A 21,533-nucleotide genomic window follows, 5' to 3' on the forward strand; every position below is an offset into this window, starting at 1 on the left:
GATTGAGCGTCTTTCCGCTTCTCTAGCACAAACTTGTTTAAGGTCACCACCAACTTGACCTTTGACCCACTGACCTCAAAATCAATATGGTTCATCTGCAGGTCATGACCTATACCTACCTTGGAAGTTTTAGATCCCAGAGCCTTCTTCATATATTGAACAGATACCGATTTTCAGCCGAACATTTATAATTTGTTCAGGGGCCATGCCATTGATAAGAATGGCACAGTGGTATTAACATTGGTCTGTAAAAGTTATGTTCTTGTTTTAATCCATGGGAGGGCAAGCGTTTTGGTCTTTTAAGGATTATTTTTGCGACCCTCTTTGCAAAGTTGTTACTTTATTTATGTAACCATTATTATCTTTGCCCCAATGCCAGCGATAATCTAATGTACTTGAAGTATATATGCATTTTAAAATATACGTTTAATTCATCGGTGAGGTAAACCATTATATCTTTTGGTGAGTAGTATGAGTTTTTTTGCAAACTAAACTCCATTTGTGAATGCCATTTTAGACGACTATCAATATGGATTCCAAGCAATTTGTGATTGTTAAATTTAGTTTGGCATATTGTTTTGTTTTGAAGAGCGTGCCGATAGTTTAATGTTACGACATGTTTTGTTTGTATTTTGTACCAATCAGCGACGAAATTCAGATTATGCTGTAGATGGCATTCAACGCTAGTTATTATGGTACCCGGTAACCTGGTCAAATGGCCCCCAAGTCAAAACGCCCCCATTTTGGTCAAATAGCCCCCACACTTTTGGTCAAATAGCCCCCACTTGAAAACAAATGGTCAAAACGCCCCCGATTTGGTCAAAAAGCCCCCACTCCTTTTTTTATTTGAAATAATAGTTGAAGGTAAGTTGATATATTTTTGAGATATATCGCATTTACATAATTGCTAATCAAACATTTATAAACTGATTTTAAGACATAACATTTGTTGAAATTAAAATGTTTTAAAGTATATTAAAATAACTTACTTGAAAGGTATTGCACTTGGTCATTATAGCACATTAAATTTAAATAACACATCTTTACCTTTTTTCTTCAACGGTTGTTGTGTCAAAATTCAAATTTGAATTATTATTTATTGATATATAATATACATTTTCCTTCTATGTTAATGTATATTGTATTGTACATTTACAATGCGAATATTTTTACCATGCAGTATAAATGTGTTTTAAAAGATGTGAAATAAATATGTGAAGAATACAGTGGGTAAATTATTTCAAAATTAAAAAAAAAAGTTAAATTATATCTTCTTGTTGTTCCTTTAATTCTGATGCGATTTGATATATTATTTATGATCATTTTTTTAAAACGTTTGTTATTTTTACTTGGTTTAATTGTCAAATTTATCAATATACAAATAATGTTGGTTGCACTTCATTTTGTAAAATTAAAGGTTTAAAAATGTTTTGGAATAACGTAAGTATGCTTACATACATATAAAAATAATAACAAAAGAGGGGGCGTTTTTTTTTTGGGGGGGGGGGCTATTTGACCAATTTTAAAATGTGATTGGGGGCTTATTGACAAAAATGGGGGCTATATAACTTGGGGCTATTTCACTGGGAATCGGTACCCGATGACACTTAGAGCCAATGACTGTGAAATAATAGAATTACTGCACATTGACCTGTACAATACGGCGAAATAGTAGACTGTAAACATTTTGATGATATTTTGACATAAAAACCAAGAAGAATTATTTTACGCAGTCGGCCCCAAGTCGAGGCGTTGCGATCAACAAGTATGGCGTCCACTGACCAAAATTCCAATGCTGTCATCCAAGGATTGGCACGACATTTGAACTGTTTAGGGGAAGATAACAAAATGGCAAGGCGTCGAGCCTTAGAAAGTATAAGGAAAGATACCGTTAACAGGAAACCCATTCTAACCGCTGAAGAAACTAAGCCAATACTGAATGAAATATTAAAACCTCTCCTGAAGGAATTTTCAGATTCTGTAGAAAAATGCAGAGAATTAGCGTTAGAAATAATCAGTGATTTTTTGTGTCGGGTAAATGATCCTGAAGAATATCTTCCCTATGTAATGCCAGTTATGGTTCAAAGACTTGGACAGCAGGACATTGTCGAACCTTCTGAAGAAATAAGACTGCAGTTGGTCACATTTATGCACGAAATTCTAGAACGTTCTGGAAAGGAACTGTCAGTTTATTTAGATGACCTTATCAAGATTTTACAAAAAACCCTCATTGATCCATATTCAGAAGTAAAGAAAGTCAGTTGTCAATGTGTTACAACAGTCGCTAAAGCAATTCCAGCCTACTTTTATCAGCAGTCAGAATCTCTCATTAAACCACTTTTGATGTCTATATCACATCAACATTCAAAAGTGAGGACAACAGTCATCTATACCATAGGTAGGATCTTACTTTTCAGCATACATGTTTAGTGTTACTTTACTATACATGTTCAATAATGTATTACTATAGTATTTTCTTTATCTTACTTGAATTTTTATAGATAGATAGATAGATAGATAGATAGATTCAATAGATAGAATCAGTAAGGAATGCACACACAATAAAAGTCATGGACATTTAAAATTAACAACAGTAAATAACATAAGTGCTCCAGCTAGTCCGTTTTTCAATGACGCAGCGTCCGTGCCCATTTTCTTACCACCCTGCCCCCTTTTTGAGTAGTGCCCTTTCTCTATTAGTGCCAATTATCCCGTTTGTGCCCTTTTTACTCTTGAAATCATTATGAAAGATCGACAGCCCTTAATCCGCTGTCATAATTGAGACAAATCACGTAATACTTATGATAATAGTGTTCCTGCTAGGTGTAACCATGCCCCCATTGACTGCTTAAAATATGCTTTATTGCCCTTTCATCTTCCCATGTGCCTTGACCAAGTCATATGACAGCTAATTGTGTATTTGTATAGTGAGCAGACGACCTGTGTATTCATAATAGGTCATCTTCTAATCCAATAATTAGAAAGAGCCAAATAGGGAAACATCGGCAGGAGGCGGACATTGAGAACTCGTTCATTCAATGATGAAAATTCATAACATGCGATACAGAATGCGAAGGGATGGTGAAAAATGTTGTCAAGCACAATTAAATCTTTTGTTTTGTACAGACGAGACTCGCCATTTTAAAGATTGTTGATTTGAAGCAGATGGTCACATAAGAAAGGTGGCTCTAACACAATCAAATGCATCGCTTTTTCAGTAAATGTTTTGAAAGTTTATTTGTAAAAAAATTATGATAAAAATTTCTTTGTTACCCAGAAAAATATGTTGATGCTTTATGGAGCGTTTACCTAATCATGTCTACGATCATGTCAAAATTTGCCAAAACCGCCATTTTGTCAGAACGATTTTCGGAGTTATTTTATAAATGTTTTTTGTTTTATAAGTTATTTTTTAAGCAAGGGCAGTGATTGTTATTGTCATTTTATTCTAAAACATCAGCATATTAAACATAATTTTACCAAAGACAATTAAATAACAGCCAGGCTGAATATAACATTTGTACCCAATCCCGATCGTACCAAACTAAGATTCGTCCCCTACATATTTGTTAGTTTTTGTTATTTATTTATTTGTTTGCTTCAAATGTTTAACTGTTTTTGTTTTTTTCTTCATTTAACATGATTTTTAGGAGAAATATGTGACATTGCACTAAAGAAAACTCCAGAAAAGAACAATCATACTAACACAGACAAAAAAAAACAAATTTTAATTTTGATATTCAAACACAATTTTAAATTCTTCTAAATTTTTAGAAAAAAAAAACAACCCATTTTTTTTAAAGTCTGGAAATCATGGAAAATGATTGAAATTGAGTCAAATTCATGAGGGGAGACCCCCCAAAACCCCGCTTGTGACAGGGGTGGACCCCTCTCCCCTCACAGTGTGTGTATACCACGTGATAAATTACGTCATATATGCTACGTTGGAAGGCAAAAATTTGCTTAAAAAGAAGACTTAAATCAAAGATTTTTCTTTTACAACACCATTTTAAATGAAACAAAGGGCAGTCTATGCCGCTTAAAGAGCTCCGCATTTGTTTTATTTCCGAAATATGATGAGGTCATTAGTTTCATCAAACACTTCGACAAACCTGTTTCCAAAATATTGTTTTGACAGTGCTCCATCAGACGGCCGTATTGTGAAAAGGTTTGTCGAAGTGTTTTAAGAAACTAAACTCACAATCAAATTCTGGTAAAAGACTGAAGGTGGGGCTCCGTAAGCAGCGTAGACTGCGCTGTGTTTCATTTAGAATGGTGAAGAAATCGTGAAGTTATCTTTGTTTAAAGTCCTTTTTCAAATCAAAATATTGCCTTCCGACGTAGCATTTATGACGCAATTTATCACGTGGTATACACACACTGTGAATGTATTTTATGGAATTTAATTTCCAGCGGTTGAATGTTTTAATACAAATCAAATAACAAAGTAAAACAACATACCTGTGAATAAATATGAGAAGTAACCAAGGTTAAATGACAACCTGGACTGAGAAGTCATGGTTATAAAAACTAAATTGGATGCTTAGTTGCCAACAACTGACACAACTGGCCCGGCTTGTATAGATATTTAAGCCTTATTCTTATAGCCTAACCATAGAACAATAAAGGTGCTTAAATATAGTGACAACAGTCAAATGAAAGAGTGTTGGATTAAGAATTAAATGAAGTTATGCAAGTTGCAAATATGGAGACAAAAATGCAAAATATATCATATAATGTTTATAATATCAAGTAACAATATTATAAGTCACATGTATATCAATTCTATTGATTTTAAGAAGTTTGCTGTATGAGAAAAAATGGTTTTTAATATTGCTGACAAGGTTCTTATAAAGACTTTGCGGTGCATCTAATAGAACATTTACTGTATGGTGGTTAAAAAAAATGAAGACAAAAGTGACTTTAGCATTGTTGTAAATTTGAGACTTTTAAAAAAGAGCTGTACAAAGATAGAGATATGAACAGAAAGTGCAAGTCAACTTAACTACAGCCATGCTATTTATTGCATGTAATTGAGAATGGTTATACACTGTATACTCCAAATAATGTTATCCAGGCAACATTTCTTGAAAAACATGGCATCTTTATGTACTTGAGGAACAATTCTTGTGTTTGCTCTCAAACAGCTAACTCAATAAAGCAGAAAATTGACTTAACAGATATCATCATGTACACATAGCTTAGAGTTTATAGAAACATAATTGTGCTGAAAGTCATACTTATATTTCATTAGAAATGATTTTTATTTACATTAGCCATATCTCTGTAACCAAACTTAAGAAAAAGCTTATTATGTGATGTTTATACAGACATCAAAAGTCATTTTACAAATGAATATTGTAATCAGTTGCAAATCCCACCACTCTAACTAAAATATTTGTTTAGTGATGGAAATGGACATGCATTGGCATCCATATGACAAAGACACACTGGTACTGCATGTTTCTAAATGGATTTAAATATCATATGTTATTTAATTAAATTAAATTTCAGGGGATACAATACAGTATGGTCACAACAAGCATCTTGAGACAGTGGTTTCACACTTAGCTCAACGCTTGTTCGATCTGAACCCAGCAGTACGCATGGCAGTGACTAAGGTCGTTGGCAACTGGATGTTGGACTTAATGGACAGATACTCATTCTGGAACAAGCTCATCCCACTTCTTCTTACAAGTTTGTCTGATGAACAACCAGAAATAAGGGAGGTTGCTGATTCCCTGTGGCACGATGTTGGTAAGATAAAACGTTGATTGCTTTACCAAAACTAGCAAAAAAACTATTGCAATATAACATAAGTATATAAATGATTTTTCTAAATCAGATAGTCAAGCATTTAGACAGAGCTAATTAAAAAGGTTTTAAGTCTTGTATCTATATTGTCTGATATTAGTGCATCAAAAAAAGATGTTTTTTGTGGTTTTGCCATACAATCATCCTGAATGTTTAGGTTTCTGAAACCTTATCTTTTATTGCTGTATGTAAGACAGGTAGTGCTATATTTTGACAGGATTAAAGTTTGCAAATGAGAATGAAGAGGAATTGAAGGACAAGATGGATTTTCCCAAACAAGAGTACTCCCACTATCCCCCTGGTGGTAAGATACATTTAGTAATAATTTATAGAAGATATATACATATATTTAAACATATATGTCATGCCTCAAGGATGAAAGCCATTGGTCCAGGACTGGTCACATGGTGACCCGATATATTTTTGCTTATTAGGTCACTAATCTTTATATTGTACTAAATAGCATCTATTTTCCAATTTCGATGATGAAAAAATGAAACATTTCCCATAAATTGATTTATGTTTACAGTTTTTCATCATTATATATACATTACGGGGGTAGTAGGTGACCAGGGTAATACGGTGCTCAGGAAATCATATTCAGCCTCAAGTTCCACTCTCATCTGATGTGGTTTCCTTTGCCCTATATATCCGATATTGGCTCATCTTAACCCTGTAACTTATAACGTGCAAAACATTTACATATTTTTGTTTTTACATGCATTGAATACATATGTTTCTTGTTGCTTCATAGATCATTTGGTTTTATCATTCTTATAATAGAAAAATTATGAAAAGTTTTAAATAAAACTTTTATTTAAATAAAGAATATATTGACTTCTTCAGTGGAGCGACCCAATCTTGGTTGCAGAACTTTGATGTTTCGAAACATGTCAAAGATTCTGCCAGCATTGATGCGAGATGTTCAGGACTGGGTGGTAGACACGCGGAAGAAATCTTCCGCCCTACTGTACCATATCTTGCTGAACGGGGAGGAGTATATCACCCAACATATGGAGATCATCACAGCTGGCATGTTCAAGGCTTGCGCTGATGATGAAAAGGAGGTCGTGAAAAATGTAAGTTTAATTTTATTGTATATAACAAATATGTGTTCTGAACAGCGCATATTATAAAATCATAGTCTCAGATAGATTTTCATTGACCTTTTTTCCTGCAACCATGAAAAGTTCTGGAGCCAAACTGTCCTGTCATATCTGTATATTTCTGTATATGCATGCATCATGCCATCTAAAGCTTGGTAAGATCAAATTAATCAATTAAGTACTATAAATGAATGAAAACTTCTATACTTCAGATACAAAACAATTCTAATGATGGGTTACATGTATAACTATATTTGCTTAACTCCCCACAGATGCAGAAGGCAGCAGAGCTGATTGGCTACTTTGTGGAGGTGGAGATATGGAGCAAACTGATCCTGAAGACAGTGCGGGCGAGCCAGTCTTACCCCAGCATCATGGTGCTCGGGGCGGTGATACGGGGCACGCAGCAGGCACGCCTCCAGCCCCATCTACCCAACATACTGGATACACTCTACAACCCAGAGGTCTGCCAGAGTATTCAGGTGAGTTTGAACTAACAGCTTTAAATATTTAAAACTTGATGATTAACGGGTACATATAAAAAAATATATAATATGCTATTACCTCATTTTTGCTTTATTAAACCTGTATCAATCGTGTTACAATCTCAAATTCTTATTTTGTACATATTAAAAGTTTGATTTATTTGAAATAATTGAATGTTTGAAGTTCTACAAAACTTGTATATCTGAAATATAACATAAGCAAAATAACACCGAGTTTGTATTAAAGTGAATCATTGTATATTGTAGGTTGCAGTTCAACAGCAGCTATTGTTGTGTGTTGAGGGGGTTATGTCAGTGTTGGGTACAGGTGTACAGGAATGTGGTCAGACTGTGTTTAACCTGCTCCACACCGTCCTCGCTCTTCAGCAGGGTGACCTCATACGAGACAAGGTAGGCTGACAAACACAGGAATAATGTGTTGGTGAGTGAATGGTTTGACCTTTTTTTTTATTTAGTGAAGAAAGAGTATCTGTCTAATATTGATTCAACATCATCATCATGTCATCATATGCATCATTATCGTCAGCATCAACAGCATACTTATAATCATCATCATCATCGTCATCGTTGTTAGCATCGTCTTCATGTTTGTCTTATGATTATTTGCCATATTTTCATTCTGTTTCAGAGGGCCATATCGAAAATAAGATTCTGTAGTTTTGTACATGATCTTAATATGTCACCTTCTTAAAATAAAGATATTATTATTATTATTATTATTATTATTAGAACCATGGCTTGGTTTTGTATCAAACTGGTTTTGGTGCAATCAATGTTTCACTGTAAGTTGAGATGTTAAGTATAGCATGACAAAAGAAAAAAAAAGTGCCAAGTGTTTTTTATTTTCATAAAAGTAGTTACAGAATGTTGACAGCTTTATCACTTAAACTTTTTTCACTGTGTTCAAAAAATATTTGATTTTCATATTTGTAATCTCAGGCTCACGAGCTGATAGGCTGTCTGGCTGACCATGAGGGCCTCACAGACCGAAGGGAGCTGTACCGGGTTCATACCAAACCCCTGCTGGCCAGTTTCGAGGATACTTATCAAATATGGACAACGCACAGTGCTGAAAGACTGGTGTTTGATGTTGTCATTTTGGAAGCTGGTGCGCATTTTGTTCTGTCTCAATATATGATTACTAGGAATTTTATTTGTTAATGTTTTGATATTAACATTACGACATGTTTGTTGAAAACACTTTTAACAATTTATTAATGAAAACAGATAATTGTAAACAGACAAGGATGATTGTTAAAATTTTATATAAAAACCTCCAGTAATTATGATGCCATTAATAAAAGTATTTTTTTTGCTAAGCTCCAAGTTGGCCCGATGGCTGTATATAAGACAATGTTGTAATCATTTTTCCAGGTCCAGTTGTAGGTGAGCTGCTGGATGAAGTGGTGCCCATCCTAGCGGCCAACTTCCATCCGGACAAGGAGCCCGAGGTCCGACTCAAGTGCTTTTCCCTACTCTCACACCTTGTCATGAACAGCAGTGACACCATCAACTCGGGAAACAGGTTCAATCACCTTTCTTGCAAATCTCCTTTTCACTTGCCAAGATAGTATGATAAGTCCCAACCTTGGGCAAATTAAGATCAAGTTACAAAAGAATGTCATTTTACTCCACTATTGACTAAGGAATAAGTTTTAAACATAAATCAGGAAGGGTTCATCCTCTAGTAGTAAGCAGATCTGGAGACACACCTTCGGGCTGCATTTGGGGTGGGTATGAGCAAGGTTAATATCAGAATTGCTGATGGTATTTAGACATCAAAAACTTTTATTTTGTCTGAATTTTGCTAATTGCTCAAATTCAAACCTGATTTCATCACATTGCAGCAATTCTAGTATACCAGATAAAGCCCGGATAAATTCAGTTATAATTTAGCCTTTTCAAGTTATCTTTTTTCTGGTAAACTGGAGATTTTTTGCCAGTGAAAACTGCTTGAAAGGGGTACCTTATTGCTTAAATATCACTGCAGGTTTGGAGAGTTTGCAGAGATTGTGCTGCGAGACATGATCCTGCCCAACTGTGTGTGGAAGGCTGGACGGGTGGCTGCTGCCATCAGAACAACTGCTGTCTCATGTGCCTGGGCCCTTCTTCAGAGTGGGGCTCTCTCTCTTGACAAGGTATGGTCTATTTCAAAATGATAAAGAAAAAATCCACCAATTTTTTATTTTTTCACTTTAATGACACAGTTTGAATTATTATCTAATGAAAAATGAATTGTGAAAAAAAAACGGTACATTGCATATTGTACAAACACAAAAATACATTTTAGCTGGAACCGGTGTTGGACAACTTTGTCACACAGATGTTGGCTTGTATGGATGACGATAACAAGGGTACTCGTCTGGTTGCTTGTCGGGTGATGACTCGCACATTTGACCTGGCAGGGCCAAAGATCAACCAAGACAGGCTACATAACATGTACGTGGAGCTGCTGAAGCGTCTGGATGACAGCAGTGATGAGATACGGCTGATGGTGGCACGCACCTTCCAGGCATACCTGCACTGCTTTGAGCAGGCGTACGATGTGCAGCTGTATCGGGCACACCTGGAGGCCATGTATAAAGGCTTGCTTGTCCATCTGGACGACCCTGATGAGAAAATACAGGAAGCGGTACTAGGTAAAATAGATTACGTTGTTATTTTCATGCTTTTATTTTGCTCCATGAATTTGTCACAAAACTTTGATTATTTTTTTGTCCTTTAATAACATGTTTTTTTAGGCGAAAAGCTGTTTAAGGCAACATAAATTCTGATCAGGCATATATAAACAAAGTACCTACGGTATTTAGATTTTTTTTAATTTGACACATTTAGTTACTATTTGTATTGATTCCTTCAGGTGTCTTAAAAAAGGCAGGAAGCCTGCTTCCGGCCCTAATGCTACAGGAGGTTGAGGGCAGTCGGCATAAACACCGCTCTGACAGATACTGTGAGCAGCTCATACAACACCTCAAGTCTCTCAAAACTGACCCCTAGCAACACAACGAGGAGCCTGCGATTACTTCAGTGTGATTTGTGTTCAATTGCTTATTAACTCTATTTTAGTGTGTGAAATTATGAGTATTTATAAGATTTTTACTGTATTAATACTATATCCCATTAGATGATCATGTGTCAGACTAAAGTTTTGCGGTATATTATTGCTTCATTCAATTGATGATTTATGTTTATTGATCACATGAACATTTCATCAATATCTTCATTAATACACGGGTGTACATGGAGTATGATCTTTGAAAATTCTATTGCTAACCATATAGAAAATGTGCGTAGAAATGAAACAAATCGGTATGTAAGTTCAAGACTTATCTACTGTGAGTCTGCATGCATATAAATCAAATGGTTTTTGTATCAAGGTGAAGAAAATATCAAAGTGTGTGATCAGATAATGGTACATGCACAGTAGTGATTGATGTATAAATGTCTACAAGAATGTTTGCATTTTGAATTCCTTACATACATGTTCATACATCGTTTTAAACACTGCCAAGCTTGATACTTATTATTGCCTTAAATGAATAAATTGATAGATCTGAAAGTTGCATTTTTGGTTTACTTATTACTAAATAAACTTTAAAAAATAAATTGAATGAATGGAGAGTAACGAGATGAGTTAATCATGGGTTTCAACATTGGCACAAACTATACATTATAATCAAATTAATGCAAGAGGAGCTAATGTATGTTCTGTCAATATTCATGGAACAAATTAGCATTACTAGTTTGTCTATAAGGTGTTAGGAAACATTGCTTGAATGTGCATGTGTGCAACATTTTTGACCTACGTCACCCAGGTACATGTACAACACACAAGTTTAAATGGCACGTGCAAAAAAACTATCTGAGAATCAATGTTATGAGCCTACTAGAACAATTTCAAAGAAAGAAACAGCAACCAACACATGGTGCATGTGGTGTTTCACAAACCTCTGAAAACCATGCTGCAGCAATATTAACTGCCCAGCTTGCCAGGTGCGTCAGTGCAAGCAGGGTGGTCAAGAGGACAATTAAAACTTGGGAGAACATTTCGGTTGTCTCTTGCAAAAAAAATTGTCTTACATTGTTGCAATTTAGATATTTAAACAAGGATTGTTATTTACAAAATTCATGCAGCAAACTGGTGTTGACCTCTATTCACTTACGGAGAAAGTTGAAGTGTTCAACTTTCAACAATCACGGAACACTATTATACAGTGTTTATGATAATACTGGAACAAAGGGAAATGGCTTTGGTATATTTATTATAGACATTGAAGCATAAATGTACATCTTTATCTTGAACAATCCCTAAAAAACAAAACAAAATAAAAAAAACTTTTTTATTTAAAAAAACAACAGGTTTGCTTATTTCCTAATGTTCTCTACTAGAAACACCGCAGTATCTTTGAAGGGGCACATATTTTATACAGTAAGAAAATTTAAATTTTGCATGTATTTGTCAGGAAGACTTCATAATAAGATTGATCAATATTTGAACATTGGAAGAAATTGCCTCATTTTGCCTCAAAAAGGTGTAATCTTATTTTTTTAAAAACCCACTACAATACTGTTCAAATGAGAATCTGTTGCTGTCTGTTAATTGGAACAAGCATTTTTTTTTTAATTGATATACACTGATTGATTACCGTAGGCAAAGAAGATGGAATGGAAATCATGTGTTAATGGAATATTCCAACAATATCATGCAATATCGCTGCAAGTGATGGACTCTTACGAATGTTGGATATGAGATTTGAGTTTGTTTGCAACTGTTTGAAATAAGAATATCTTTATAGTGTAGCATTTAGTTTTGACCTAGTACCCTAGTTTTTGACCCCACGTTCCACAGTTTCAGACTAATGAAATATTTCATTTAAGTTTCATGAAGGTTTTACAAGAACTATTGCAATAATATAACCTCAAGATTGTTCCAAAGGTTTTTCTAAGATTTGACCCCATGTGACCTAGTTTCAATCTATTTCAAGAAGTCATTGGACATTAAGCAAATATTATGCTTAAGTTTTATGAAGATTGGAGCTGATATATAACCTCTGTTTCTTCCAATGTTTTCTCGAAGATTTTACTTTTTGACCTAGCTTTTGATCCAATGTGACCTGTTTTAAAAATCTGTCAATATTACATCTAGGAGAACAATCTGCCCACCGTTTGAAAAAGTTTGACTTATCAATACCAATATTTGACCTAGAGACCTAATTTTTTTTATCACATGTCCCGGTATCCCAGTTATAAATTTATCTGAGAGTTCATCAAGGCCAAACATTTGATTAACTTTGAAGAATAGTAGACCAAATACAACACCTCTTGTGTGTTTAAGAGAATTTTCTGAGATTTGACCTTGTTTTTGACCCCATGTGATTTATTTAAACAAGGGATTGGGACTTGATCAAGGGGAATATTTTGACCAAGTTTGAACATAATCTAACCAATCCCAACCAAGATATGGTTTCAATGAATAAGTTTCATGAATATTGGACCAAATATAATTTCTCCAATGGTTTTATAACATTTGACCTACAGTGACCTAGTTTTTGACCCAATGTGACCCACTTTCACAAGCAGTGGAGATTTCATCAAGAAGAACGTTATCTTACCTATCACAACCAAGATATGGTTTCGAAAAGAAAGAAAAAGGACAGACAAAGCCAAAACAATATCCCCATCAGGCATCACGAAACCTTTGGTTTGGCAGAGGATAAAAAGCTGAATTGATTTTATAAAATTTTGAAGAAAACCAAGCTCTTACTAGGTCGGTATCCAACTGACTAAATCTAATACATGTATATGATCTTATCACTTGACAGAGAGAAATGTAAGTTAAAAAGATTACCAAAATCAGATCATTCATTTGATAAGAGGAATAAATAATGCCTCTGAATCTCTTTGTCAATAGAAACTGATTGGACAGTAAAAGTATGGCAGGATTGATTTATCACAGATTTTACAAAAAAAAATGTATGCTTTTCACAGTTCAAATTTAACACCAAGTATTCAAAGATAGTAAAATAGAAAAAAAAAACATTAGTATTTTTTCAAAATGAGAAATAATGGTACTAATTATACAAAGATAAACAACACCATGTTACGACATGCAATTTCACTCAAGACAGGAGATAACCAGTAACCCAAACATCTGAATGTCGACAAACTTTTAAATCACAATTCTATCAAAATTAAGACCTGTTAAAAAGTTTTAAAGGCTCTTCTTCCTAGATTAGTATCTGGTTTACTATTACCAGAAGTATCAAGTTTAGATTCACTGTAGAATAAAATTTTGTCTAAAGTACATGCCGGAATGAGAATAAGATATTTTGAGATAGAAAAATACTTTTTGCATAATATACATAAAAAGGTTAAATCACTAAAATTTAAATGCCAACCTTTAAATAAATGACTAGAAAAAATGGAATGTATGCAAAATATATAACAATATCAACAAAACTTAACAAACATTATCTTAATACTAAATAAGTACAATTTAAGTAAAATTATATTCAGTATTTAATAGTCATGTCTTCAAATACATGTATATAAATATATAAAACAAATACCTGGGTATAAAAACCTAAAAATGATCATAACTTTTAAATAAGGCCATCCTTAAAAAGTCTTTGCCTGTTCCCTTCCACACTTTTGTTGGTAGGTCAGAATGTTTAATCCCTTAATTAAGAACAGAACAACATGCTGTAATAACTAGTATTGCTTGCCTACTCCGGGTGTAAACAATTTTTATTTTATAATCTGCTATTATATTTTAAAAAGCCAACCAAAATGATTAAATGATTATGTTATGTGTATTTTTTGCGCGACTCAACTTATATGGGGATGTTAAAGATCAAATCATCTGGCACTGGTAGAAACAACAGAAATTCCTATCTGGTATGCAAGAAACCGATCTCTCAAATTCCATACACACAAAAACAATGATTTATAATAACAATACTTGTTAACTTTTACAACAGTTTAACTACATGCAAGCAAATGTTCTTCTGTTACAATATAGTTCAATGTTGGCACTACCAGTAGACAAAATCACCATTGGCTTCTAAAATTTTAAAAGTATTTCAAATACAGTACAAAGTTTTATTTGAAACTATTTCAAAATGATACTCATGTATATTTTTGCTTAAATTGGAAACATTGGCCACTACAAGAGTTCTGTAAAATGTCTTTTTGGCAATTTCTAAATGCCGATCTTGTAACTGGAGATTATATCTCATAATTCCTGAACCTCCTTAACACGTCAGACGCTGGCTCTCTCTTCCACCCAAAATCTGCTCTCTTGGCTTCATCCAACTTGGCTGAAGTATGTGAAGGAAACAATTAGGCACATTAAATGAACCTGTAACACTGTTATATGTATCATACAAATAGAATGGAGACTTTCAGGGAAGTGAACCTCAATCAAATGTGAACAGGATCTTAGGTTAATGAAAGCATCATTGCCAATCTATCATCAGACCATCAATATGTTTTCTCCACACTGCATTATACAATCTGTTGTGGAAATACAGTGGGATATATAACTGATTTTTAAATGTGTTAAATTAATAATTATTGTAAAAACATGAATAGAAGTATAACAAGATAATAAGGTTTTGCAATTGTGCATTCCTACATTCAAATAGTATGAAAACACATCACATGTTACCCATGGGACAAGCAGCAGAAGCGATGAAGAGTTAAGAAAACACACAAAGGTACAATGCTGACACTCACCTGCTCCAAGAAAATCAGGGTGTGCTGGTTCCTGGTTCTCGTCCACTTGTATAATGTTGGTACCCTGTCCCTCCTGCTGCTGTTGTTGTTGTTGTTGCTGCTGGGATTCGGTTCCCTCCAACATTGTCTCCTTCTTTGGGCTGGCCCAGTGCATAGACTGATGAAGGGTTATAATCATATAATCACATGACTTGTATAAAGGTTGTTTGTCCTAAATGTCAGTGTTGACTATTAATTGTTTCCTGGAAAGAATATCTTTTATGTTATGATGAACTTAAGCACTTACAGTTTATTTAGCTGATACAATAGTAAAGAAACTTTTAGCTGATACAATAGTAAAGAAACTACTATCATTATTTAAATTATAATTTCTCAAATAGGATCACATTATTTTTCATATCTACCATACATTTATTAAACTAAACAGAGTGGACGAGTAGACAATATAATTTCTAAAACTAAGCTGTTTATTGTTTATCAATATGCATAGTGGTTGCTCCACTGCGCCGGATTGTACCATGTTTAAATTGAATATTAATTAATTTAACAGACAGTATTTAGTAAGTCTCTGTTTATTCATTGTTAAATGAATTGTGGTGTAACAGCCTATAGTTGGTACTGGACAATGATTGATTTAATTTTTTACATCATTTCCAATTTCCTAGACATTGTTTTGCAGAAATGTTTAACACAAATATAATAACAGGCGAGACTGAATCTACTGTCTTAAAAATGATTATTATTTTATCAGCATTTCGTAGAATACAAAAATCATTTGTATTACAAACAAGCTCTAAATGTAAGTTTATTTACCGTGTGTACTGCGTCTCTCATGCCACACCAATTGCTGAAGGTGACTGAGATGCCGGAGTGTTTCCACTTGTCATAGTTCTGCCGGCGCTCATCATCCGTCAGTATCTCCTTTGCGGTCTGTATTCTCTCAAACTCTGCAGCTGTAAAAGGTTCAGCCAATGCAAAGGGAGTTAGACAATATAATGTTCAATCTGAAAACAGAGATTGCTGTTTGATCATTAGGAGAGCATTACATACCTTTCTCTGCATTCCCAGGGTGTTTGTCAGGATGGCAGCTCAGCACTCTTGCTTTATATTCCGCAACAATCTGCTCCTTCTGGAAGAGTGAACAATTGTTTGTTACATAAAAATAACAAAAGGACATTTTAACTATTGATTTCTGCCCACAAAAGTTCTTGAAAATGATAGTAATTAAACAAGAGCTGTCACTGTAAGTGCCAACTACCCCTGAAGTGCCTGAAAGATCAATGGAATATGCCTATATTCAGGAAAAACTAGCATTAGCTATAAGCATGTATGCAGGACCCAATGATTGTTGACTTCAAGTGAATGTGCGTGTGTGTGGGGGGGGGGAGTAGAAACAGCCTTGACACAACCACCTATGCTAGATGTGCAAATTTGCAGCATTTTATAATGATTTACCTAAGATGTGTTACATTGACGTCTGTGGTAGGGATATGGGCGTTACACACAACAGGTTGTTTTGTGTGCCTTATACATATTATGTGCCAGGTTAAATTGCACCATGCATGATAAAGCAACAGCCCAGACAAACACAAAAAACAGTGATTTTAATACGAGTTCGGGGGTATAAAAAATCCAAAGGGGCTGTATAATAAATGTTTTACTCTCAGTCCCAGTACATAATATGATTCAATTATTATTATTATTATTATTATTATTAATTATTATTATTATTATTATTATCCATGTGACAAACACCCCGTATTGGGCCTAGTCAGCCATTTTAAGAGCACAAGAGTTGTTTGTAAAACAACTATTCCACCCTAATGGCAACCACTTAGTAATTTTGCATTTAAAGTCTGTGGGGTAAAGTGTAATGATCAATATTGCTACAAGTTTGAGGAATGTAGGGTCAAGCACTATCAATTACGGCAAGCTTTTTGTGTTCAAGGTTACTGTGACCATGACCTTTGACCTACTAACCTCAAATTCTACAGGGATCATGACCAACCCTCATACCAAGTTTGAGGACTGTAACTCTAGTTATTAATCCGACAAAATAAAATCAATTTGTTTGTGTTTAAGTCCCCATGACTGTGATCTTTGACCTACTCACCTTAAATATACAGGGGTCATCTGCTGGTCATGATCAACTTTCACACTAAGTTTAAGCACTGTAGAATTAAGCACACTCTAGTTATCAATTTAAAAAGCTTTTTTGTATCCAAGGTCATGTTTCCTACCATGTTTGAGAACCTTAGGCCCAAGAGTTCTCTAGTTATCAGTCGGACAAGGTCTGGCCTACTGACTGACCGACGGAGCGACAAGTGCAAAGCAATATACCCCACTTCTTCAAAACTTAAAATTGTATGTTATGCACCCTGACAAATTTATAACCTAAACCTAAAACTATCATCAATGCGAATAGAAACAAAACAGGAAAGTTAAAGAACCTTAGAATCTTAAATATCAACTGTCAAAGCATTCGTCAGAAAGGAAAACTGCTGGAAGCCATTATAGATGACACAGCTCCAGATATCATCATTTACACTGAATCATGGCTTGATCCTGACATCAGGTCACCAGAATTACTACCCGTCCAGCTGGAGTATGACATCTTCCGTCGAGACCGACCAAAAGGCCCACATGGCGGCATTCTCATTATGTCCAAGAAACACCTCCAGCTTGGTAACATCACTACAAGCCAACACAACGAGTTGATCAGTGCCTGGTTCATCGCAGACAAGAAGAATATCACAATTGCGGCGTTCTACAGACAACCAAACAAAGTAGAAGAAGATTACCTTTTATCTGTCAAAGAAGATTTTCTTACTCTACGAAAACTAGCAAAGAGGAATATACTCATAATAGCTGGAGATTTCAACCTCCCAGACATCGATTGGAAAAACCTATCCATAGCTGGAAAGCAGTACCCTTCTAGGTTCAATCAATCATTCCTTGATATGATATCAGACAACAACTTGGAGCAAATTGTAGACTTTCCCATGAGAAAACATAACACCTTGGATATCATACTCACAACACACCCCCAGCTTCAAACAACGATGCAAACCCATGCCCTCCATTGGCAACAGTGACCACGATATTGTTCTATTTGATACTTCCATCAGTGCTAGTCATCCCAAACCACCAAGAAGGAAGGTCTTTTTATGGAAGAAAGCTGACCTCCAAGGCATTAAGGACGATTTATCAGACCTATCAAACATAATAAACATGAACGATTCCTCCATTGAAGATTCCTGGGCAAGATTAAAGAACACCATACAACCATTGAAAAACGGGTTCCTTCCAAAATGACAATATCACGACACACCAACCCATGGATGAACACCGAAATTAAAAGAACAATTAGAAAAAAACAGAGAGCATATAAAAAAGCGAGAAGATCAAACCAGAAACGGGACTAAGATAGGTACAAGAGATTGCAGAAAGAAGTGCAATACCAGATACGCAAGGCCAATAACAAATTCCTTGTGGACACAGTCAGTAACGACTTCAAGGACAACTCCAAAAAGTTTTGGGCCTTCGTCAAAAGCATGGGACAGGAAAGTACTGGTGTTGCACCTTTGAAGAACAAGGATGGTTTCCTCCAGAGCGGCAATGCAGCCAGAGCTAACATTCTTAACGATCAGTTTGTCTCCGCATTCATCGCGAAAATACCACCAACTTTCCATACATGGGACAAAGGGGCATACCATCTATGCCCAACATTTCAGTTGACTGGAAGGGTGTACACAAGCTGCTGATGAACCTCAAGACCAAGAAAGCCACTGGTCCTGATGAGCTTCCAGCCATCATCCTGAAAGCAGCTGCTACAGAATTAGCCCCTGCCTTAGCAAAGCTGTTCCAGCTTTCGCTCAACCTAGGTGAAGTACCTCAAGACTGGCGGGATGCCTCGGTAGTCCCACTTTTCAAGAAGGGCGACCGACACCAAGCATCTAACTATAGACCAGTGTCCTTGACGTCCATAACGTGCAAACTCTTGGAGCACATAGTGCACAGCAATGTCATGCAGCACTTCGACGAGCACAACCAGCACGGTTTCCGTAAGCGACGCTCCTGTGAGACACAGCTCCTTACCACAATCCAAGAAATCGCCTCAAACACTGCCAAAGGGAAGCAAGTAGATGTCATTCTATTGGACTTTGCCAAAGCCTTTGACAATGTCCCCCATGCCTGCCTACTGCACAAGTTGGACCACTACGGTGTTAGGGGAAACGTCAAGAGATGGGTACAGTCATTCCTAAGAAACCGAAAACAACAAGTTGTTCTTGATGGAGCCAAGTCAGGAACAGCAGACGTACCGGGTACTATGCGGCGTTCCGCAAGGGTCAGTCCTTGGTCCTCTGTTGTTTTTAGCCTTCATTAATGACCTCCCAGACGTGATCAAATCATCATCCTCTAAGTTATTTGCTGTTGACAGTGCGGTCTTCAAGGTGATCGAGAACGACCATGATGTACAACTCCTACAGGAAGACCTCCAACACTGGAAAAGTGGGAAGAATAGTGGCAAATGAGCTTCAACCCCACTAAGTGTACTGTCATCAGAATCGCCCCTCGTTGTCGACACCAAATACAGTCTCCATGGCCACACACTTGAAGTAGATGACGCCAGCAATTACCTTGGAGTCACCATCACTGAAAGCCTCACCTGGGAGAAGCACATAGTCAACATCACTAGCAAGGCCAACGGTACACTGGGATTCCTACGCAGAAACCTGAGGGAATGCACGCCACCTGTCAAGGAAGCTTCATACAAGGCCATGGTCCGCCCCTCACTTGAAAATGCAGCAACCATCTGGGACCCACACCAGCAAAACCACATCAAATCCATTGAGCAGGTCCAGCGTAGAGCAGCCCACTTTGTCTTCAACAACTATTCAACAAAGACCCCAGGATGCATCTCCGACATGATAAAAGACCTTAACTGGGAGTCCTTCGAACAGCGTTGAAAACACAGCCGGTTGTCCATGATGTACAAGATCCGCAACAACCTTGTAGACATCAACGCAGACAGGTACCTCAAAAGTGGCGAACCAAGGGCCAACACCGGCTATTCCAGGAGCGAGTAACAGACCAGGTACTGGCAAACTCCTTCTTCTTACGGACAGTGCATGAATGGAACCTCTTACCTGCTACCACAGTATCTGCGCCCACCATAGATGCATTCAGGTTGCTCTTAGCAGAGTAACCTGAGACTTCTTCACAAGACATGACACTGTATATAGTTTTACAAATTTTAACACTTAAGACACTGTGCGAATTTTAACATTTGAGACACTGTGCGCCACCACCACGCCTAGTCTCATTGAGCTACTTACGCACTTTGAAGAGCCAAGCTCAGTATATGGAAGAAGAAGAAGAAGAAGAAGAAGAAGAAGAAGAAGAAGAAGAAGAAGAAGAAGAAGAAGAAGAAGAACTAAAATGCATAACCAAACAAACCTGCAATTTGATGGATTCCCAAATTTCTTAAAACTGTAAAATGTGTAAAGCAATGAAACTGCAATTGTCACATGCTCTGCACTACATGTAAACAGTGAAAATGCCAGCAGTTGAAATGAACATATAGGTTTTGTTTTTAACAACTTTCATTCATCAAGATATTTAGAATCTAATATAAATACCCAATGCATCTGTGTGAAAAGGTATTTCAATGGTTTATGTACATTACAGTTCCAGGAGATTTGGGAGTTTGAGTAGCTACAACAATGAGCGATCAGGGATACTTTTTTTTATTACTTTGACATTTCATTGTATCCCTGTCACGAGTCTGCCATAATCTAAAAATCGTCAAAAGCCTCATTGACGGCCATTTAGGTGGACTAGGAGTTTGGACTTAATCAAATTACATGTGTTACGAAAGTGTATGCATTTCTAGTTCTGAATTGTGTGCCAAGATGCTCCCCTTCAATATCAATTATCATCAATGAGTGTCTCAAGGCAAGATCAAATGTAGCTAAAGAACTTCAGCGAACACGTTATATATGACATTTTTGGATGTGTTCTTAATCTGTTGTAAACATCAAAAAAATAAATATCAACATTAAAGTTATGGAAGCCAGAACTAGATCAAATGGCGTGTCTTGAATGTTTTCTTACAGAAGACAATTCATCACATCCTAAGACAGAATAATAATCCTCTGCATCGTCCTTTTTAAAGTTGAGTATGTCTTCCAAAGCTTCATTCATGACTTTGACAGCTGGATGATCTAAATTTAATTTTAATGTTTTTGTTGGAAAAACCCACAGGGATCAAGTGTTATAATTTTTTGTTTGATGGATAACTAAAATTAAATTTAAAAAATAATTAAAACAATTGCATTTTGAAAAAGTTTAAAAATATTTGAAATAT

At 35.8% G+C, this 21,533-nt stretch overlaps 2 protein-coding genes across 2 annotated transcripts; one reads left to right on the forward strand and one right to left on the reverse strand.

Annotated features, from left to right (window-relative positions):
• Positions 1-1,748: 1,748 nt before the first annotated feature.
• Positions 1,749-10,965, forward strand: LOC128245213 (dynein axonemal assembly factor 5-like). Its single transcript, XM_052963421.1, has 11 exons — positions 1,749-2,398; positions 5,515-5,757; positions 6,032-6,118; positions 6,661-6,893; positions 7,193-7,402; positions 7,673-7,816; positions 8,366-8,534; positions 8,801-8,951; positions 9,417-9,564; positions 9,717-10,065; positions 10,287-10,965. Exons 1-11 carry the CDS (start codon positions 1,768-1,770, stop codon positions 10,421-10,423), a joined length of 2,502 nt encoding a protein of 833 aa, XP_052819381.1. The 5' UTR covers positions 1,749-1,767; the 3' UTR covers positions 10,424-10,965.
• A 706-nt stretch (positions 10,966-11,671) lies between these two features.
• LOC128244957 (dnaJ homolog subfamily C member 12-like) lies at positions 11,672-21,419 on the reverse strand. Its single transcript, XM_052963129.1, has 5 exons — positions 21,281-21,419; positions 16,214-16,292; positions 15,977-16,116; positions 15,164-15,320; positions 11,672-14,745 (listed from the first exon to the last, which is right to left on the reverse strand). The coding sequence occupies exons 1-5, from the start codon at positions 21,368-21,370 to the stop codon at positions 14,654-14,656; spliced, it is 558 nt and encodes a 185-aa protein (XP_052819089.1). The 5' UTR covers positions 21,371-21,419; the 3' UTR covers positions 11,672-14,653.
• Between the last annotated feature and the right edge of the window lie 114 nt (positions 21,420-21,533).

This window comes from Mya arenaria, chromosome 2 (assembly GCF_026914265.1).
Source record: "Mya arenaria isolate MELC-2E11 chromosome 2, ASM2691426v1".
NCBI lineage: Eukaryota > Metazoa > Mollusca > Bivalvia > Myida > Myidae > Mya > Mya arenaria.